The 23,975-nt window shown below is 35.7% G+C and overlaps 1 protein-coding gene across 4 annotated transcripts in view; it reads right to left on the bottom strand.

Moving 5' to 3' along the window:
* EPHA7 (EPH receptor A7) overlaps positions 1–23,975 on the bottom strand; it is a 165,710-nt gene that overhangs the window by 89,608 nt on the left and 52,127 nt on the right. For all 4 annotated transcript variants that reach the window (XM_059467210.1, XM_059467212.1, XM_059467208.1 and 1 more), the window contains exons 4-5: positions 21,428–21,583; positions 20,226–20,561 (exon numbers count right to left, since the gene is read on the bottom strand). In XM_059467210.1, the coding sequence (XP_059323193.1) occupies positions 20,226–20,561; positions 21,428–21,583 (492 nt within the window). The remainder of the gene's footprint in view (positions 1–20,225; positions 20,562–21,427; positions 21,584–23,975) is intronic.

The following is a 23,975-nucleotide window of genomic DNA, read 5'->3' on the forward strand; positions in this document are numbered from 1 at the left end:
CAGGTCTGATGAAGTCCATGTTGAATTCATACTGAAGAATGTTTTACAAGTGGTCACTCTCGGACTTTTCAGAAGGAAATAAATTTGTCAAACCCCAAAATATAAATTACTTCACACTTGTTAGAAAGAAAAAAATATGTGTTTCTTAACTAAATCTAAACTATAGATGGTTTCATTTTTAAAAACTGATCAGAAGTTCATTGTCATTAATCATACAGCCTTTACCAAGCTTCTGCTTTCAAAGTGATTTTTTTATGATCAGCTGAAGACAAGAAAGCAATAACAACAATACAGCACCTAATGTCACAAAAGTGAAGAATTTGCTTTCAACTCTTACAGGAGTCTAAGCCTCATCTGTTTCATTTTTCATCACAGTTAATCTCTACAGATATTACACTATATTAAATCTGTACCACAGCCATATATATCTTCAGTTCTTCTGTTATGTGCATGTTCATGACAAAAACAAACAAAAAAGACCTCAAATCAAATTCCCCAAGATGTCTCATGTGAAGAGGATATGTGAAGAGATTTCTTTTAATTCATAACTAGTTACCAAAATCTAACTATTCTTAGGTTTAGCAGTATTAGATCTACCTGGTTATATTTAATTTATAAACTCCAACAAAAAAAAAAAAAATTAATCATTTTACCCACTGTAACACTTGTTACAAGACTACTTTTATTTTTCCCTTCATATCTCTCCCCCAAAATGGAATTAATAATACAATTAGTGTTGAATACCTAAAAGGTTAATTTCCCAAAAGGTTAAAATGTATTTTAGAACTACATTTTCAGCTGTTCCTAGTATGAAATTACACTTGAGAAAATTCAATGCAATAATCTATAAATTAGTGTAACAGTTCCGTGGCCATTTTTTTCAACACTGGCTTGCATTTCAGTGAAATCTATAGGCAAAAGAAACTGAGAGCTATAGAATACAATAAAAAATTAGTATTCTAAGTCAAAATGGATGCAAGTAACAAGCAACAACAACAACAACAAAAAAAAAAAAAAAAAAAAAAAAAAAAAACCAGTAAAAAACCTAAATCCTCAGAGAATTCCCTTGGGCAAAAGAGAAATAATAATGTGTAACACAAGCTTCTCTGAGATTTTTAATATTTCGTGTATGTGCAAATAATAATTACTGATGTCTACAAAGTCATTAATAATATTGTCAAAGAAAAAGATTGTAGTTGAACAGATTTTTCTTGAAAAAATTAAAAAATTTTATCACCTACTCATTTCAAGGTTAACAGGATAATGCAAATTCATATGGGTCTCTGATGATCAAGGTAGGATTAACATATTTTCACCTTCTCTAATAGAACTGCTTTGGTACAAAATACATTGTTCTGCACTGTCATGATGTATGGCTCATATTTAGAGATCTGACAGTTTAGGAGTGCATTATGGCATCCCATTAAATTGAATACATTTTTGTGCTGCACAGGAAAAGATAAAGAGGCCACAATTCCTGTCTTTTTAAAGAATAATGGCTTTTCTTACTACTGTAGTGAAAATTTTAGAAAATGTGGTCTTTAGTGGACTGCTAAGTTCTACTCTCTGTGTCTCAAAAACCATGATGATAACACTTTATTTCATATAAATACTAATTTTTTTACAAGAACACAAACAATAGTAATTGACAGAGATGTCAGCTAAAATCCCCATTTACAACTGCTCTAACAGTAATTCTGAAAACCTTTGGAATTCACCCTGTAAATGGACTGTGATGTTTCATCTTCTGAGCGATATTCATAACTTCCTTAGTTCTGAAATTCCAGAAACACTGGTGATACACTGTTATTTCACTAAACTACGCTGTCACTGTCATACGAAAGAAGGGAAAGAAAAGAGAACTAGAAAACCATGTTAAACTTCAGATTAAAACAGACATGTGCAAGGACACCTTATTCCCATGGTGACAGGACAGTGCTAAGTTGTCTACAATACCCTGAAAGGTAGACAAGGTGCTAGAGATTTATCTATCCTTCAGGTATTTGGGGTTGTACCACTACAAATTCAGCTGTATCATAAATCTTATTAGCCCACTCCTCAAATGCAAAACATTACCTCAACAAGAATCTGGAGAATGCTTTAAAAACAATTTATAAGTTGACTTTCTTCCTTCAGCAGCATGGACTTTACCTCCCCTCCAGTCTTTTACTTAAAGTTTTCAAAATCAAGATTAATAAAGAAACACCTTCCAGAAGATCCCTGTTATCACTAGTGAGAATCATAATTTAGTTGGTCATTAAGAAAAGCACCATGTTTGTGCATGGCCAGAGGAGGGGAATGTACCATTGGGTGGGAGTCCTCCCATCACAGGACCCAAAAATGTAGAAGTTCCAAAGCTTCAGCTGAGTATCTGAGTTTTGTTCTTCCCCTTATGGCTGAGTCAACAAAATGCAATGTGGAGCAAGAAGGTGGCAAAAGAATCACAGCTTCACACAGCAAATGTGTGAGGATGAATGGTGGCTTTGAGAATGTGTTGAAAGAGGAACCAGGAGGCTGAGGCTTCACGCCTCTGCCTTTGCTCCCTCCTCAGCTGGAGATGTGGGAAATTGTCCTCTGTGTTTGTACCTAAAATTTACCCTATGATTACCTCCTAATATTAGTGGTTTGGATTTGCTGACTATTCATGACTTTACCTATATTTCAAAAAAATCCCAAAAATAACAAAATGGATCCCCAAAGTTTAGTATGCTCTGCTGTTCTTTCCACCTACTTTTGTGTGATTGTAGAGACAATCAGGTTTAAAATTGCTTGTCCTGCATCCATTGGAACAGAAGCTTATACCCATAAGCTGAACAAATTCTTGAGCTTTAAGGGTGTTACAATGTGGCAGAAAGGTGACATCTAAGCTTTAAAACACTTCCAATTTAAAATAAACCCAAGATCTCTCCACATGAAAGATACAAAAGCAATGGTGCTGTCTCCATAAAATTATTCCTCTCATTTGGAGTAGTGGGGTGAGAAAAAACATTAGCCATGAAAATGCAGTTTAATGCGACCAATCTTGTTATTTTAGAGTACTGGGTGAACAGCTTTTTAACTGCAACAAGGTCCAGATCTTCCCAGGTGCAATTAGGGAATGAAGGAATGCATCAGTGCTACAGTTTAAAAATGGCTGTATTAAAGACCTGGTTTTATCCAATGGAAGACTTTCCTTGAACACTGCAGAAAGATTCACAAGGGTCAGGTTGCCAAGAAAAGTCACAATTATTAGTTATTAAAAGCAAAGTTCCAGAAATAAACTCTTTCAGACAGCTCACAATCTCAGGACTTTTTTTTTTAATAAGTAAATATATTATTAAAATATCCTTAAGGGTTTACTCTGTTACCGGCTCTGTCTGTCTAAAAGCTTCATGATGCCTGGTGAGATTTGTTCCTTTCTTATGCGCAACTCACAGCTACCCAGTACATCCAACAGAGCTGCAGGAGACATAAGCTTTCTCAAAAAGCTGGTGACACACTGGACTTGTCCTGTTTAAAATTTCTCTTTAAAATGTACAAGGATTTAGATATAGAGGCATGAAAAAGTCTGTTTAGGGAGGTTTAGAAGAATTTCAGCCAAAAAGAATTTGGCCATTACTGAACAAAAAACACCAATACCTCTAGATTAAAATGAAAACAAGGTGAATTCTATTTTTCATTTTAACAAGAAAAGGATAAAACCCCCAAAAAAAACCAAATCATGGAAGACAGACAACTTTAACCTATCTTCGTATTTATAAAGCCACTAGCAAAACAGTATCTGAACGCCTCACAGTCATTAATGGATTTTTCCTCACAATGCTTCTTTGATGCAAAGAAGTTCTATTATCCTTATTCTTCTTGTGAAGAACAGTGTCATGGAGAGATTAAGTCATTTATCCCAAGTAACACAAGATGCCTATGGGAATGACTATGTAATTTATCACGGATCTCAAGAGCCGCAGTCCACTGCCTGAACCAGTAGACCATTCTCTTCTTAACACACAAGAGCTGTTGTACAGTACCTTAAATGACCTTTCAAAAAGGCTATTTTGTGCATGGCTTTTGCTCTATCACCATTCTGAAGAAAGCTGTTAAAGCAAAATACTTTGAGAGAGCTGAATTAAGCACCCTGTATCTTGCCTCAACACCAGCTGTGAAACTTGGGAACACATACACTTTCAAACCAAATATTACAGATCTCTTGGAAGTCAGCAGCGAAGTTAAAGCTCAGCAGCTTGGCAGCTGGAAAAGATCCTTTATGCTCTGCAAATGACCATACTTTATTCAAGTCGTTTAAAGGTTTTTTCCAAAGCTTTTTATATTCTTGTGACTGAAAAGAACTACTTATGCTCGCAATATACGTCTCAATATATGGTAGAAGCCATTGGGTAACTACCAAAATATGCTCTTTCCCAGTGCACTGAAGAGCTCTGTTTATCATTAGGTAAAGCTGCTTAAAAAGAAAAGGCAGTCAATTGTTTTCTCTTTATATTCAACAAATGGTTTCAGTTTTAATGTAATTCAAACTACAGGAGCACCCATGAGACTGGTAGTCTAAAACACTGGGTCAGTATCTGCCTCTGAATACACAAATTAATTAAAATATCCTATTTAAAGAAAAAAAACTACTAAAGTTTTGTCTTTATCCAAAGAGCAAGTCAGCAACCTAAAATTCTCAAGCCACTATGTTCACCTGAAGGGATCATGACCAGGAGTGAAAAGTTTACTGGGTCATGCTCCTTTAATCTTACCGTCTCTTTTGAGTGACTGCCAAAACCTCTGCTTATGATGAAGTTTATGAAGAAGAAAATGAACTGAGATCATAATTTAAATTCCACACAGATCACAAACAAGTTTCATATGGTAGCAATTTTTGGTCACCGGTTTCCAGAATTTGAATTGGTGACCTAAAGGTGAAAGATTCTGCATTCCAATATCAATCTCCATGCTGTTTATTGTTCCAGTTTTCTGAAGTTCAAAGTGGTAGAAGTGAGAGTTACATGGTTAAACACAGTTGTCTCCACTTTAGAACCGCTTCAATATTTTCAGGTTTTTTCCCTTAAAATAATTCTAAGCATAAACCACAATTACACTAAATTTTCTAATGTATGAAGAACTTTTGATTTAAAAAAAAAGAACCTCCATTAAATAAGAAAATAATCTGTCACATAATAAAATTATGATATTTAAGAAGCCCTGTTATGAAAAAAAAAAGTGTTACAAGTTCAATTGTGCCTTTTAAAGCTGTCTGCTTCTTTCACGGGCTTTTAGTTATAAGCATCATACAGATTGCTTTGGCTAACTTAAAAATTATAAAAACAAAAAAAAATCCTATGATTTTAAGATTTCATTATTTCCCTCACAAATCCTCATATTTTATTAATTCTTTTTTAAAATTTTTTCCTAATCCATCCATCCAGTTCTGTTCTGTACTTAAAACATGAAACTTAACTAACACATTACTTTATCAGCTTCAGTGATAAACCGAATAAATTTATTTCCAGGAAATGGGCTTGTGAAAATTCTCAAAAAATTCTCAGCTGCATCTGAAGTTTTCTTCTGTCAAAACCTTTGAAAAAAAACAACTTTTTTTTTCATTAGGGAATGAGAAAGAAACTGAGCGGAAACAGAGAAGGAAAAAACCACTTTCAGAAAAATTAGACAGGAATCTCCAAAATACTCAGTGTGTCTAAACTGTAGGCAACGAAATGAAAGATTTGCACCATGCAATTATTTATTTTTAACCAGTAAGGCATTTTGTTCTGTTTTCTAAATACCTTAGCTGTTCACCAGTTTTTTTTAATGAGACAGACACAAGAAAAAAGAACAGCCTCACCTATAAATTTATGGCCATGCTTTTTAATCTTCTGTTTTAATAGTACATTTTTTAAAGGTTTATCTTTTACCCACATAGCAATGAAACACAAATCTGAACACAATTTGAAATCCTTAATTTGATATTGGGGGGGGACTTCTAATTTATCCTGCAAACGCACCAGTTCTACTCTTTGGCATACAGAGCTCGTACTGTGAGAGTTATACATTATTCAAGAGAAAAAAATTATTATTTTTGGTACCTAGTTTCACAAGCTGGTAACTATTTCTTAGAGACTGATAGACTTTTATGATCTGTGTTTTTAATTATTTTTTTATCAGCCACCATTTTCTACCATTGCCCTTTCCTGCTTTACATTATGCAAATCCCAACTATGTCAACAAAAGCAACTAGACCACAACATCTGTACAAACCCATTAAGCTAAGAGAAAAAAAAAAGACAAAAAAAAAAGAAAGTACCCAAAATTTGTTTCATGGCCTATTTGGTTTAACAACAGACCCAATGCCCATTCAACCACATATAATTCAGAAGGCCTGCCTGCCAGCAATAAAGACTGAAATTGGATACTTTGTGAGATTAATTACCTAGATAGGGCATGATAATGCTAGTCAAATGGGAAGGTAATTAAAGTGCACCTTCCATGAAAATTATTCATTGCTGATAGATCAGGTGACAGATAAATCAAAAGGCACTTAAAAAAGCTACAGGTTAACTTTGTGGAAGGCCGTTCCTCCCTGGAAGCCCCTGCAACCATGCTCCTATTGTCAGACAGAAGGAGGGTAAGGTGGCCTCCGAGAAAGGGGAGCCCAGGGAAAAGTGACCAGCATTGTGCCTGCACACAAAGGGGCAGCTAGAGTGGAACCAGCCGGCCGGCAGCCCTCAGACTCCTGGACCTCTCTGCTTGCACGCTGTAAAGGGCTGTTGCACCATGAAAGGCAGCAAGCGATGAATTAATAAGTTGACTGGTCCCCCGGGTGCAATCCTTACAGGCGGAGGACATGCCGCGGTAATCAAACGGGGCTATAAATTGTGTACATTGAGTGGCACAAAACGCATCTCACTTCATCACCGCTAAGTCAAGACTTCCTGAATTTGTCATTAACTCTTTGGCTTCAATATATTTATTTAAACAGTAAAAGTAAGAGAAAGAGCTTACAATAACAAAAGGGCAACTGATACTACCCAGCGGGATATACAGTCTAATGGAGATCACTGACTTTTACTTTCTACAGCTACATGGGTCAAAATCCACTCCTTTTACACCAAAGCTCCCCCTGAGATGCACCAATTGAGTTCAAAACATTACACTACATGCACTTCTGAACACAGAAAAAATCCCCAAAACCACAGGATCGAGTTATTTTTTACAGCTAAACTCCTGAGTATTTATTCCATATTTGAAGAAAATGGAGTGTTTACAGGGGTAAGCATTTCTCAAATCCCAGATTTTTACTGAAAATTTCTAAACAACCTTATATTAAATGTAACACGTGAGATTATTAAATATATGAAAAAGGACCAATATATGAAAACAGTTCAATAATGACCACCTTCTCTTTATGTTGGTTTTTGGGGTTTTTTTGTTGGGTTTTTTGTTTTTTTTTTAATGTGTGCTAGCTCTCTAAGTTGTGATACTGAATAATACTGGCTGTTAAGACGTAGTTCAATAGAAAGCAATTTTGTGCCACCCTATTTGTCCTTAGTACTCATTTTAAATGGCTTAGATACCTATAAGAGTTAAAGAGAATCTTACCATTGACTCTGAATCAAAGCATAAATAGGTAAGAGAACATTTTTTAGAAATTCTTTACAAAATTTCTTCTATCAAAAACATACTTGAGGTTTTCCCACATTTTCAAACAACAGTTCTGTGTGTTTTATCAATAGCTTCAAAACTATTTTACACATTCCCTGAATATTTTTACCTTCCCTAGGCTTCATAGTGAGTAGAGGAAAGGAAGATTTAAGTCAGTATTGAAACATAATGCAAACTTTAAAAATAGGAACTACAAACTGAAGAACTTTCTGTGGGTCCAACAGAAAGCACAACCCTTTTTCAAACAGAATTTATGAAACAAGCTATGATTGTTCCCAGGAGTGTTCTACATTCACAGAAATTCATATGACCGTGTGACCAAGACAAGCATGGTGCCAGTTTACCGACTTCACTGCAGTTGGCAGCTGTGGTACTTCCTCCAGAAAAGGAGCTGTGCTGATTTTATGAATAGGTTTATCACTTTGAGATTGGCTCATTACAATATTTTGCAAGAAGTCAAATTTTATAGACCTCCTGATCTATAAATTTACCTCAGGAGACTTGGTAAACTTAATCTAGTAAAGTAAATGGCACTAGAGTTGAGAATGGAGTATGAACACAAGCTTGTTCATACTGTTACTTTGTTAGCATGCTTAGCTAGTTGGGCATAATTCTGGCAATCTCAACATGGGAACAGTGTTTTGAGAGACATAATAAGTTAATTTTGCAAGTATGAGCCCTGACATGCCAGGAACAGAGGGTGAATCCTGATCTCTTTCGAGCAGGCTTAGCTTTGGTAAACAGGGAACACCCATTAGTTTCTTTAAGAGTCCCAGTGCCCGCCTGCTGGTATTCCAGAGGAGTTTGAGCTATCAATTTAGATCTACAGACTGCTAAATGAGATGGGACATGTCTGCCTGAGACATCACCACCAACCTCTCAGTATAGGACTGGAAAGTAGTCTTTCTGGCGTACGGAATTTACTCTCCAAAACTTTGTGAATGTGACAATACTCTGAGAGCCTGGGGTACCTGCCAGGGAAAAAGTTGAGAAAGAGCCCCCAAGAGTTTGGTGAAGGAGTTCACTTTCTCTACTCACCGGTTATCTGACTGTAATTGTTCTGTGCCACTGCATGGCTGATCAAATTCATTTTTATATGGAAGGCTGTAACACTGATGGGTGGCCATCACTGGATTATTGTAGGCAAAATAAGCTGAAAGGCACCTGCTGCCATCCTAATGGGGACTCTTAACTAGCATTACAATAAAAATAAATCATAGCACAAGTATTTTAAATTTTTAAAACATTTTTAACATTAAAGCTATAAACTGCAATCAAGTGAAATATCCCTATTTTCAGGACACACCTGTATATGAATATCCTCACTAAGCACCTTGGTTAATTCAGTCCTTGGTAAACACCTTCAAAGAGTCATAATAACATGAATTACTAATAAGACAAGCAAATTATTTTCTAGAGTTTTAAAATCCCACAGACAAACTATTTTAAAATTTGCTTGCTTGCTTAGTATTCTCTTGAAAATAAGTAAAATCATGTAAATATTTAATGCTAACATTGTGGCAGAAATTAACATTTGTGTATGTGGGGTGTGGGAGGAAGAGGGCATTGAAGTCATCAACTTTTGCCAGTTAATTTAGGTGGCTAAATAGGGAAGGTAATCTAAGGCTTCCTCTGTAATTAAGGATGAGTCGATGCACAATTCCTAAACTTGGCTCCTGTTCCAAATCACTCCCTAAAGAAACCTATCAATCTCCACTGACTACAACAATGTAAATATCCACCAAAGATTTAAATGCTAATGTTTAATGCCAACATCAAAGAGCAGAACGCTTAGCCCTAAAATACTTCATGTGATTAACTCTACACAATATAAAGTGCAATGACACTTTTCCCTCTTCATTACCAGTTAAGCTGCAGTACAAAAAATTAGAACTAAGGGTGAAATTTTGATCTCAGCTACACAAGGGAATATTTGGAATAATTCCACAGGAGGTCCACAGAGACACATCATTACTGCATTGGCTCTGAAATATTAGCATCCAATTCCTCATTTCACAGCCATGATTAGAGGCTGTATGAACTTAAATAGACTCTTTAGAGAAATAAATGGCATTTCTCCACATCAGCATCAGGGTTTACTAGCTTTGAATCTGCTCTGCTGACTCAGCCACTACTGCCTGATAGGAGTTTGGATATTACGGAAAACTATGAGCTCTCTGTAATGCATTAGGAAATGGGATTCTCAAAAAAAAAGGAACCGTTTATGTGACAGACAGAAAAGGTCAAAAGGAGAGATGGCAAATAGATCCATCAGCAGACATGAGATGGCAGATACAGAAACTGAAGGGCCTGCTGCTGCAAATACACATATATAAGAGAAAACACCAGATTCAATGGATAATTTTGTACAAGTTGTTGAAACGCACGTAGTAGTTTAGGAGGGGTCATGTAAAGCAAAGCTAAGAACCACAGTAACAGGATCTCATCCCTAATCTTAAACCTACTTAAAAGGAAATGAGATCTGTCTGAAAAATTCTGAAAAATATACTAACAAGATAGAAGAAAGAGTGATTAAAAGGAGATTGAGCTACATGTAGGGGGGTGTGTGTGTGTGTGTGTGTGTGTGTGTGTGTGTGTGTGTGTGTATGTATGTAAACACGTGTGTATCTGTCTCTCACTCTCCTTTTCCTATATAGCAGAAACAAGATGGAAGTGAGATATGAAACATCCCATTCTGCACTTCTAAGATTTCCTGCATTAACACTAGAAAAATTCAAGCAGTTCTGTGAATATTTTTTCTTAAGGTTTTCTGTGTTTTTGCACATGTGGATTCTCTTGTGTCTGACACCAATTGCCTCATTCAGTAAGGAATGAGGTCTTTATTGGCCCACTGACGACAGATAAGATCTGAAGACATCTACTTCTCTGTCAAACATAGTTTAAAATGGTTAAAAACCACAGACAGAGGGTAAAGGAGCTGAAGGAAAATTTTTCAAAGAGATGTGTATTTAGCATGCTCACAGAGCCTTAGATGTTTAGAAAACTGAGCTAAAAATGACCTCTTCTTAATTAGCATTAATATCAAAAATGGTCTGAGTTACACAGCTTTTGACTCTTGTTGTGAAAATTTAAATGTATAAATGAAAAGCAGCAATTCAGTCTTATTCATTTTGAAGGCTGCCAACACAAATAAACTACCTTATAGAAACATAAAAAGCAGCTTGTTATAAGCTCGAATTGAGGACATTTATATTGGTCCCACAGTAAGAAGATTTCTGTGTCATTACCATGAGCATGATTTAGTTGTATTATGTTCACATGTAGACACCATTATGTAACACTTAGCTCAGACAAATGGCTCTGTTCTTGATCTTTCTTATTCTACTGTAGTTAATGAACAAATATTGTTAAAAATTGGGACACTAATTATCTGATGTCAACATGTTATGGATAATTAAGAACTGCTCACTCTGAAGCCATGCTAATTGTTTTTCACATGTCTCCTTCTCTTGTCCTTGTGTCCTCAACAAGGCAAGCAGCTACAGGTTTATACGTACATCTCTGTCACGTACTTTGTCACAAAACATACATCATCCTTTCTGGCTCATCCCCGATTAATTTTGCTGGCTTGCAGCAATTATCTCTCCCTTTGTGACTGACCTCCTAGTAAATGGAGTGCATGATCACTGGGCAATTTTTTCCTGCGTATTTTACCACTGAATTTTTCTTTGTTGGCTGACCACAATAGGATACACTAAATTTAAGTCATAAAATAGTTGAAGTTGAGAGGAAGTGGTGTGTTTTAGCAATTGTAGCTGACAGCTGTAAAAATCAGATCTTGATAATGTTCTCTCATTTACCCTATTACTTGGATCAGTTGGTTAAAGCTGTTAATGATCCTCTTGGATCAATGTCGTTTGCTTGTAGCTACAATTTACTGCATTGGTGGATTAGTACAGATGTTTTCATAGATAGCTCTGTATCATTCCACCAGATTGCTGTCTGCATCAAATTTGCTTCCATTCATCACTAACGAAGCAAAGAAAAAGATAATCAGCATCTCCTATCTTAACATTAACTATTGAACTTGGGATAACACTTTTATTGTTGTCAATTTCCAGCCTTCAACCATGGTTTCCTCAGTAAATTGCCCTGAGAGTTCTCTCTAGAAATAGAACCAATTAGATATTTTGACTGTCACAGGGAAAGACTACAGAAATGCTTAACTGTACAAAACAATACATACACTAAAGAGTAGTAGATAAAACTGTTCACTTAGGAGCATGCCCTATGGAGTCAGGGCTGGTTCTATCACATACAAAGCAGAAGAAACTACATAGGGCAGAGACATGTCAAAGTTGGCAAAAATTGTGCAGGCTATTAATTATTGAGACTATTCCAGCACCTAAAAAATCTGCTGACACCCAGGGGTTGTCATAGTGGGTAAGTCAGCAATGGTGTATTAAGGGAGATGTCTCCCTTTCCTATTACCCCACTACCATTAGAAAGATCATATCCATCTCTTAAGAATTTGTCTGTCTTCACCCTTTCCTGCCAGAGGTGAACCATTTATTCTTGGGCCATTAATACTCCCTAAACTGCCAGAAGGCCATGAGCCAGAAGAGGAAGACTTGTATTTTTCCACTGAGGGCCCATTTAGCCAAATCTGGTTTTCCTTTTAAAAAAAGGAGGCTTATTGGCACATGCAAAAAAAAAAATAAAATAAGTAACTGAATAAAATAGGATGTGCTCCAAAAAAGAAGCCGAACAATCTCTGACTATATTTCTAAAGAGAATACATATAAAAAAAGGAAACTGGAAAGACACTGTTTTAAATTTCTGGACAATTCTACATGGCATCATTTAAGTTTAATGAAGAAAATTCTTTAGCTCTCCCTATACAAGCTACCTTCTCTCTTCTAAAGATTTGCACAGGAGTCATTACAGTAGGTTGGCTCCATGCCATGCTGTCATCAAATGCTTCACTGTATAGAAATGTTACAGTCTAAGATTTTTTTAATTCACTACATTCAACCTTAATTAGGATTTCACATTTGGTAGCACTTATATACTTGCAATAGTGCCTTTCAACAGTGATGTTCATTTCTCATTGAAAAAGCGTCTGAGCACTTAAAAGGTTTTGTTTGTTCTAATGACAATGGTACTTTAATTCTTCAAAAGTTCTGAAACAAATAAACAACACTGAGTTCAGAGTTCCTACTGATGATGTCCTGCACTTATTTATATCCTAATCCAGTTACCATAGCCACAGCTCACAGGAAGCAGTAAAAGGAAGATCTGGGGATGTTGTTCTGCTGTGAAAATCAAAGGTCTGTGAAGTTGTACATTCTTCACACATAAGTTAATTAGCTGCTCTAGAATGTGTATCACCAAGTATAAATATATCAAGTGATTTCTTCTCTTTGTAGTGCAGCTATCCTGGAAGACTTTGACACTAGCTGGGTTGTCACAGAACTATGTATTAAAGTTCCCAAAAAGTATAAAAAAGTGCAAAGAGTTTCTAAACTGTTGAAAAGAACTTGTTGATATGAGAAAAAAATAACTATGGATGAAGGGAAAGAAGAAGGGATTTTTGAGGGTTTAAAAATTCACCCAGCAGGTGTCACAAGTAGAGCTCTTTAATCTTAAAAACCTTTTAAAGATTGGTCATAGGCAGTGTGATATTAATACTTGCTTTTTCAGATCAGGGTTAATTTTTCATCACTGTTTTTATGAACTGGTTTAACTCATAAATATTGAGAAGATAGCTGGTCCATGTTTTTAAAAGAAAAAAAGGGCTTCTAGTCCTTTGTGTGACATCAGTAAAGTAATCCCTCCTTTCCACAGCAAAATTGTACTTTATGTTGCTCATTTTCTTCCTCAAGTACACAGTTTTTTATTGTGCAGCTGGTGAAATTATTCTTGAGTGGTGTACATTAGAGCATGGTGACATAACCTGCTTTTTCAATAGCTCAGTGCACAGGAAAGTCAATAGCCCTGCGGCTGTCATGCTTCTCTGAGCAGGTTGCCACCAAACATTCAACATACATAGCTTAATCAGACCATTTCTAATTTGGAGCTCTGCTTCTGTGAAGCTGAAGCTTTACTTTATCTTTGTGTAGCTACACTACAGTGTGCTTCCCATTCTTTTCACATCTAACTACTGTAAAATTCACATAAACCTTATAGAAAAAAATTAGTTTCTTAGCAAAAATAATTACATCTCTTCCAAAAAAGCTTTTATAATAGAGCTGAACAGGCAAGATTTCTGATATCCATTTAAAAAAACCCAAAAAACCCCAGAAGCAAACAAAATACCAAAACAACAATAACATATTTTTAGTAAGCTATACAAAAAATTCCAATTACATTCAGTCACAAACTGATGTGGAAAAACCTGACATAATCAGACTCAAAATGTGATATGAAGTTAAAGCTTCCTTTCAGGATGACAGAGAGCCCATTGCTTTTGTTCCTGTGTGTTCTGATAGAGCATAAGGTTCAAATCCTGCTCCTATTGAAGTCAATGACAAAGCTTCCATTGACTTCAGTGGTGCAGGATCAGACCCTAAGCAACACAGCTAGCATCTGCTTGCTTTTTATCTCTCTTATCTTTCAGTAAAAAATATTGGAACAAATTAGGACTAAATGATAGAAAAAAATTAATATAAATTAATTTTCTTATAAAATGCACTGCTTGTCATTGCAAATTTTTTGTGACTATACATGTTCTGTGTATGTATAAAAGGTATTATCAAAACTCCCAAATATATGTGCCATACCATATTATATCCTAGACACATGTTTCCTTCTTTGTGAAACTCCTGAAGAAAAATCTTTTAATAATCTAGTAATAATGCCCCAAACTTGCAATTCTGTAGTATCTCTATAACCTTGTGGATGTCACAATATTAAATATGACCTGATACAATCAGTGAATGAACAAACTGCTTTCCTTGATCTGATGGCATTTGCTATACAGAGACTGGATTCTTATCAAGTTTTTATCCATCAGTTTAATTCAGGTATAAACTCAGTTATCGCCTCCTGTAAAAAAATCTGTGATATTAGTTCTGGGTAATGTGATTGCAGATCAATAGGCAGTCTTAGCTCCACAAAAATAACCTCATCCATTCTTTTAATGTACTGAAAAGACATCTAAAAAGGTAAAAGAATAATAACTGTCATATGCAACTAATTTCTACTTTTTTTTTCCCTTTTTAGTTGATGACCATGAAATGCAGAACACTTACACTGCTATGCTTTCTGCCTACTGGTCTAGGAAAAATTTTTAAAATATTAAAATATATTTTAAATATTATTAAGAAAAAGCACAGACATCCATACAGCTCCCATTAAAAAAATAAGCAAAAAGGTAACCCAAATGCAGTCATCATCACATATATGTTTCTAAAAACCTCAGTTTAATGAAAGCACTTAGTGAATATTACATTCCAAAAGTGACTTTTTGTAAAATAATTCCCACAGCTCAAAAAGTGAAACACTTTTGGTAAAAAAAAAAAAAATTATTTTTTATAATCTGAATTCTTTTTACATGAGGAATTGCTTTAAAAAAAAAATATATACTGATGTTGTAGCCATATTAATGTGTGAAAAAACAGTTGGACGTTAGGAGATGAAGCATAGCTCGAAAAGTAAAGTCATTAGCAGGAAATAGCCAAGGGAACCTACAGCTAAACAAAGTCCACTGAAATGGGAAAACACTGAAGAAATGTTAAGTTGAACACTGAAGCTATTTGTAATAAGCTGCCATGTAGCACCAGAAGTGAACATTGGATGGAAGATGCATATGAAGGCAGATTAAAACAACTTGGTGGCACTATGGGAAGAAAGCAAAACGGCCTGGTGAAAGGAGGGAAGCGAGAATAGGACTTGAACACTGAGGTCACAGCGACTGGGAAAGCTGCAGCATCAATCCTCTCGGCTGCTGCCTCTGCTGGGGGACAGCTCATCGCTGAAGAAAAGCCAGGCTGAAGTGAGACTGACAGGAACAGGAAACAAGTAGATGGTCAGTAGTGCAGAGACTATGAAAGAAGAGACTTTAAAAAATGAGTAGGGATAACTGAGAGCTGGGAAAAAGAGTAAAGAAACAAAGAAAATAAAAATTATAAGCAGCAAGAATGAAAGGACAATGTAACATGAGAGAATGTGAAATGTCTCTCTTGTTTAGAGAGACTTCAGAATTAGCTAAGAAAGGCAGAACCCATCCCACAGATTTGCATTTATGCATTCAGCCATTTCTTCTTGTCATGTAAATCAACGGTGCTGCTGATAATAGTCATGATTTTATAGCATGCAATATTTTTTCAGTTCAAGTTGCTGGGTTAATGCCAACTTGACAAATTCAGCTTCCTTTTTTTTTAACTGTGAAATTTGGAATCTGCTTTTTTTGTAGGAAAAGGTCTTAAAACTGAACTCTAAGATGTAAAAATGGAATAGCAGCAAATCAACATATACAAAGGAAATTGTTACTAAAAACCAATATTTTTCAAGAGTAAGCCTTGATTATGGAACTGGATCAGGGGTTTTTAACCACTTGAAGTGGTCAGCATTAAGTGCATGTGAAGGCACAGCATGACCTAAGAGTGCTATGGGGCACCCTTTTCTTGCTGTGAAGAAGCAGCAAGCATTAACAAGGGCTCCCTGCCCAAGAGCAATGAGTACATTTAGGGACAGTTATTGGCATTACATTTTAACTTCTGTTTGTCTTAGTTAGTTACAGTAATAAGGCATGATGAGAGTCCCCTTGGATGTGATTTTTTTTCTTTTCAATGACTATAAAGGCAATTTAAACTGGCTCAGGACACATACTTATATTTTCTCAAACCCTGATAAATTTTGGTATTCATTCAAAATAACCTAAGTTTTATCAAGGCCAGGGAAGGTTGGGTGTATATAACTCCTTTCCAGAGATGAGGCCATTGTTAATTCAGAAAGATCCTAGAGGAAAGGATGCAGAAAGACAGTTTTAAAAACACACTATCTTTGCAAAAATGTCAAAAGAAAAATTATAAAATTATTATTGAAGCGTATTTTGTAAAATGAAAATGCATGAACGCCAAAATAGAACAAATATTCATCTGCAGTGAAACCTACTCAATTTCACCTTTTGGGTGTTGTATGGAAAAAATGTAAAATTTGGTAAGGAATTTGATGGATCCAAAGGAACTACCAGTGCAACTGAAAGGGGAATATCTTATCAGGGAAGTGGTCAATTTTATCTTTGGTAAAATCCCATTCTTCCAAAGATAGGGCTTGTCAGCTGTTCTCCAGGTGCAGCTCTTTATTTGTTTATTGTAACTAGAGTTTATTCACATTCAAGTCTGAATTCTACAAGGATGCAGGGGTTCCCATAGATCAGCTTGCAGTACTGGGATGACATCCTGTATTCTTTATATGGTGTGCGATAGGCAAGATATGAAACAAGATGGTTTACTCCTAGGGGACTTTGTGTACTGAATCTTGTCAAAAAAAAAGAAAACAAAGCAAAACCAAAAGCCTCATGGTTCTTGGCTGAAGCATAAAAATAAGCTGCATGACAATTGATAGCCTAGTCACAAAGTCTTTTTAAAACAAGGAATGAACAGCAATGTGTCATATGTGTATATATATAAAGATATATATAAGTGATGTGAAATGATACCTACCCACTTGCAGTCATTTTATTGTATTATTTTCACAAATATAAATAGGTTTTTATCCACCACCTGGCTCTTTTATGTGGCATGCTCTCTTTGTCTCATCAGAAGCTTGTTATATGTGGGCGAAGAAACACTGAATGTATTCTATAACCCCATTCTTTTATCAATAATTTCCTGTTATCATTACACAATGATTTGAATTTTGGGACTATGGACACAAAGGAGCAATTCAATTAAACCAAAACTACAAAGGGAAAATCTCATTGCAATCCTCTGTGCAACTGGTGAACCCAGTAATTATATATAGCCACCTATTGTGTTAGCATAATAACATGTGAAGAAGGTTTAGTTAGACACATTTACACACATAAAAAGCAATATGGGCACAGAAAAAAGTCAGTTTTTCCAGAAGTATAGAACAGTCACACAGGAACAAATGAGAACTGCATGAATCCTAGTTTACTTGGCTATAAATAAATCCAACATTTTCTTTCTCTCTACAGTAAAATAAAAGAGAAACACAGAAGCATAACAGTTTCCTTTGAGCAACCACTCTCTTTCTGTTCAATTATAGTCATCAATCTGTTCCACCTAAAATATTTTCCTCCTTGAGAAACCAAAGAAATCAGTATTAGGACCCAAAACATGCTGTTGCAAAAATAATGTAGAGGAGGTCTTTTGCTAAATGCATTTGTTCTGAACGTCTGTATTTTCTTTAACACAAATTTTGTGATTCTGTGAAAAAAAAAAAGCTGCATTAATGTGGCACTTCTAATCAGAAAATCTTGAAAAGCTTCGTAAGGAAAAATGAAGGTTACCTTCCTTTTACAGAGAAAACTGCAATAAAAAGAGCTCAAAGCCATTTTTTTCTTCCAAAATCTGTCCTCCATGTATATTCCATTTAGGTGCCAAATTGGAAGCCTCTAAATCTTTACATTCAGAAGTGCTAAACAGGCAAAGCTTCAGTCATACCCTTTCTCTAAACAGTGTCCAATCTGGTCTGTGTGTAATCCCACAGGAAACTAGAGAGTAGGGAAGGAACAGTCAGATCTCCCACCTCATGGTCTTACAAAGCTTGTCTAGGATGTTGAAGATTTTTGATTACATCTTTAGTAAAGTCTAGATGCTGCCTCTAATATATATGCAAGCTATAGTTTCACTAACATCTCTGGGCTGGATGTGAGGATCATTTAATAAAATCACACAGCTTGTGTTACATTTAAGATAGACCAGGATAACCATATTATAGCTTCAGGCCTAATAAAAACCTTCTAAATCCTTGACTATGGCAACACAAAATGATGAACAATAATGAGCTGTCCTGGAGAAAACACAACAAACTTTTGATAAAGGCTTTTTCATCTCATTGAGATGTGGTACTAGCCACTAAATTGCACTGGTTCTTCCTTTACCCTGTGTGCCACTGAACCATCAAAGCACATAAAGTGAAGCCAATTTGATTCAGCTAAATAGGAAAAAGTCCAAATCCTCTTCTTCATATGATAGTTCTGTACAGTCATCTAGAGAGCAGAACACTGTCCACCTGTGCATGTTTGGAGAATTATTTAGAAGATGAAAAATCATGGTGCCAAAATTATATCATCTGTGGTACAAAAATAGTCTCAGAGTAAGTTTTCTGTGCTGAAAATCTCATCATAAACTTCAAGAACTGAATGAACACAGAGACCAATCCTTTCAGCCACAAAGATGGCTCCAAAATAATGTAAAACGTGCTCTTGGAATCCATAAAAGCACTATAGGGAGATTAAACACTCCAGCCTAACATCAACAACCATATCAACTATCCTAAATTTGGGGGGAAGGAAGGAAGGTTTTGAACTAAATCTCTTGTCCCTTTTTTTTTTTTGAGATTATTATCTTTAAAGTACAAAATAATTACAGTTTTTCTTGTTTGTTTATCCTGTTTGGTGAGTTTGTTCTTAGTTCAAAACATTACTTTAGGGGATCATTTCTACTGCACTAAAAAAAACAAACCCATGATTCGCAGTCATTGAAATTTCCTCCAAGACATAAGTATGAAGTATCCTTTAAAATATTAGTCAGCTGTTCTTACAGGAAGAATCACATTCGTTATTCACTTTATATTTTCTTTTACCATGAAAAGTAATAGTAAAAATACTATTTAATATTTCTTTAAAAGCCAGATCTTGCAAATAATATTTTGTTTAAGACTGTTAAAATTACAAAAGGTTAGCTTTACTATCCTCCCTTTAGGAACACAGCATACTATTGTCTGTAATTTTATCAAAAAGCAACTGGCCAGTTCAGAAACCTAAATCTGAGAATTCTTTTTTTTTTTTTTTTTGTTCAGCTGCAGACAACTAAAGCCCTTTTTTTCCCTGGGGTGATATGCTGGTTTGATTTTATTTCCCCTGACATTTCACCTGTCAGATTATGATAAATAGAAGAAACAAAGAATAATCAGCACATTGTCATTGCATCTCATAATCAAATATCTGGAAATATAAGATAAATCAGAAATATTGTCCTGAGGGCAAACATTAACACTGAAAACACCATCAGAAATCCAAATCATCTTCCAGTGACCTAGAAGTCCCATACATGTTTTAAAAATTCAAAAAGGAAGTCTGCATAGAACTCTCACATGTATTTTTTTATCTTCAAATACTAGGGAATTAACTATAATGAAGTGAGAACAAAATAAAAAAAAAAAAAGTTCCTAAGTTTAGAAACTCTATTTTATAAAAAAAGCTGCACATCTTCTTTAAGTCTTCTGTGAATGCTTTCTGAAAGCAATCCTGAGGCCAAGAAACAGGACAGGTTATCCTAAAATAGTACAAGCTCAAATTAAATAGCTGGCAAGGCGAAAAGATTAATGAGCCAGAGCACACTAAACATGCTCCTGATTTACTGCACCTATAGTTTGCATGTTCCAAATTTCTCTCAGCCTCACAGTGCTGAGATTCGTAAGTGATGAAAGCTTACCTGCTTGGCCGGTGGTAATACTGACAGCTGCAAAAAGCCTCTGGGAACGGCTCAAGTCAGAAACCCCATTCACAGCTTCGACTTCAAACGTGTAGTTAGCGTGAGCTAGCAGGTCCATGACAGTGACATAGTTATCTACTAATCCAGTTTGCTGGGGCATATATCCAATGTTACTCCCACAGGGAACACACTCGCCCTGCTCCCAGCTGCACCTCTTGCACAAGATGCGGTAGGTCACATCGCTTCTTCCCCCGTTGTCAGCGGGAGGACTCCACTCCAAACTCACGGTCGTCTGGTTGATATTGAAAATTAGGTTCTGTGGTGCAGATGGAGGTCCTACATAATACACAAAGAAGTCCAGGGTAATTACACAAAACCACAGCGGGACACACAGGTAGCATTTTAATTACTGAGACAGAAAACACTTGAAGCATTTTCCTTCACATAAACATTTCATTATTTTCAGTACAGGCTATATAAAAGCATTCTTGAACTCATTTGATAAGAGCTTTATATATTTTCCATTAAGACATCAGAATAACAACTGTCTATATTTACTGCAACTGATTTTTAGCTGTTTCTCTTCTACATAATTAAAAGGAATAGTTAATATACTTTAAAAGTTCTCTTTTACAGGTTTTCCACATATGGGGTTTGTTCATCTCTTCTAAACATGCTGCACAAGCTGCATCTAATCTTTTGTTACCAGCTCTGATATGATTTACAGAGATATTTAGTGATAATCTGAATTTAGGAGACTCCCACTGTTTGAACAACCAATCTGTGTCAGCCAATCTATTTGCAGTTAGAAGGTTAAATCAGATCCAATTACAGTTCAATCAAAGTGCAGCTCCACAGAGGCTACTTTTCATTTTTCACATTACTAATTTTGGTATTATATCACATAATGCATATTGTCTGCAACAATTTAGGGAGAACTGGGCCTGTATTATATCTATTACAGTGAGTTATGCACATATGCAACATGCAATGTTTTCCAAAGCTGTACCAAGCAAACTTGAAAATTATATTTATGCTGATTCTGTACTCACTGTCAACGCTTTTTCTGCCTTTCAGTTTCTTTCACCATTGCAAATGTACTTTTCAAACCCAGGAAAAGCCAGACAAAACTACTCGCTGCAAGTGGCTGCACCTGGTTGGTTAAGCAACGTCCTTTACTATTAAATTCATGACTCACTCACTTGTGCATGCGACATATGGTGGATCAGAAGGTGCTCTGTAATAGCTATCTTCACAGTCGCATCTGGAAGATCCTTCCTTGTCAGAGAAGCTGTGAGTGGGGCAGCGGGAGCACTGCAGATCTTGTGAGGAGGATTTGTAGAACCCACGGCCACAAGCTAAAGCAGAACAAAACAAATTAAGATTTCGATTTGCAGGGACTTCTATCCTGTTTTTTTTTTTGCTTCTGTCACATGAGGTACACATTTCTGTAAACACCTAAACTGCCCACTCTGTTATGTTGGCTCAAGCAAGATAAGCTCACAATTTCTTTTTCTTCAGATGATGCTGTTAATGATTTTGTGGCAATTTTATGAATTCAAGTATATACTATATGTATCACAACAGCTAGCAGTACAATTTTTTAAAACAGAGGGCCACATAAATACAAGAAGGATCTGTTTTTCACCAAAGAAAAGTACAATAATGTTGTGAAATATCTGGGGGCCTGCAATAGGCCTAAACAAAAGGAAAACACTCTAGAGATCTGCTGCAAGCCCACTGAAGCGTTTACGTTATCTGAACTAGTTGTTTTGGAGCAAAATTTATTCTTCCCTGATTTCAGAAATCCAAAGAATCTGTAATCCACCAGAAATCCCTGATCCTGAGGAAAGAACGAGGCATGAACTTTTGCTTAAAAGACGACTCTGGTAAGAACATTAAGAAAGAGGAAGAAAGCAAACAGCACAAACTCCGCAATTGGTTTTCCCAGTTTCACAGAAGGACACAAGTAGGTTGAAATTAACTTATTAAAACTTTCAAGAAAAAGACAAAAGGAAGACAACAGGAAAAACAAGAGAACTTCTTGCTTTGGTTTGTTCACTGTGAACCCAAAAAATGTGTTGTGTTACAACGCTGATGTTTAGAAATACTTCTTGCAGCTACTGCCACAGTTCCCAAAGCAGAAACACACATGAAACACATCAGCTATTAGACTTGCAAGCAGAGCACTGCAACCTAGACAGACAACTTAAGAATGTAAAAACTATGAGAACTGTAAGGAATGAGGAAGAGAGAAGTGGGGATCCAACAACACTAAAACTAAAAACAGATTAAGACTCAGTTTCAACACCAAGGTTACAGGCAAACTTACAAACACTGTCAACATGCAAAACAAAACACAAAAGTCCTCCAGAACCTTCTCATAAGGCAGAAGTATTTTCAACCAGACTATTTAACTCTTTTTTTTTTTTTTCCTTCCAACCCTAACAGACAGTCTAACCTTCTTAAGCTATCACCTGTATGCAAAGGAAAGGGACAGAGGGTGAAACTTTGTACTGGGTATCAAAATATTAAATCTAGTTAAATAGTCATTCTGTATTCAGAGGGAGAGAATTTACTTTGGTTACATTCATATTTGCTTGGATATTTTCTCAGAACAGAAATGCAAAGTATCAAAAGACACTGATATTTGGAACAGTTATTTCAGTTGTCTGGTACTGCAGTGATGGAAAGAGCATGAAAACAATGAACTTTATCCAAAGCTCGCTAAGTCAATGAGGAGTACCTTTGACTTTAATAGCCTTTGGACTGGACCCATAGTGTTGCTAAAGCAACATGAGTCATATTAGTCTGATTAATTTTATGCAACAGAGAAAAAAAATAAATGCAGCAATAATTAAGACAACAGATAAAAGCTGGTGAATTATGTAAATCAACAATGGATAACAACAGTAGGACATTCGGACTGTCTATTAGTCTATCAATATACTAAGCTTTTTAAGAAAAATATGCTTAAAATAGCTATAACATTTACAGTTTGTTGTGCTAAAAAACAGCCCAGTGGATGGAAGCTAAATTATTTGGCAGAACCAATTAGCATGCAAAGCTTGTAGCCTTTGATTTTGACAAAGGGGCACAAGTTTGCATTAGAAGAAAATCTAGTCCTGTATGTAAAATGTGCTATAGCTTGATTTTGCCACAGGAGCTGTTATATATGCTCTTTAGAAAAGACAACAAAAAGAATTTTAGAGAAGCACTTTAGATAAACATGACCTGTGAATTCAACAGGCATGTGGCAAATTCAACTCAAAATTATCCTTTTTTAGCTTCATCCAAGGTTGTTTCAGAATTTTCTGACCGAAGCGCACAAAAGCTGAACAGATTTGTATACACGTACCTTAAGAAATGCATTTAAACTTCTGTCCACTCTTTTAGTACTTGCAATAGAAATGTAGCTAAAATTACCACATAATAGTTTCCTGCCTTTCTTAAATTGTCATGTTCCTCTTACACCAAACAAAACACTGGACAAATACCCCGGAACTTCCAACATGTAGTCCTCTGCAAAGCAAAGAGCAACTTAAAAGGCAAAGTTCCCTACTGTGTTTCCAGTCTGTCCTTCTCAGCAGGGAACATTACACAGCAAAGATGCAGAGAGTAAAATAAAGATTTTAGACAGAAATAAAAAAATGTAAACAGAAGACTCCTTTTCACTTTTGGGTTTGGTTTTTTGTTGGTTTTTTTTTGTTGTTGTTTGTTTGTTTTTTGCTGATGACTTGATCAAGACAT

Source organism: Ammospiza nelsoni, chromosome 3, assembly GCF_027579445.1.
Source record: "Ammospiza nelsoni isolate bAmmNel1 chromosome 3, bAmmNel1.pri, whole genome shotgun sequence".
NCBI classification, from domain to species: Eukaryota; Metazoa; Chordata; class Aves; order Passeriformes; family Passerellidae; genus Ammospiza; species Ammospiza nelsoni.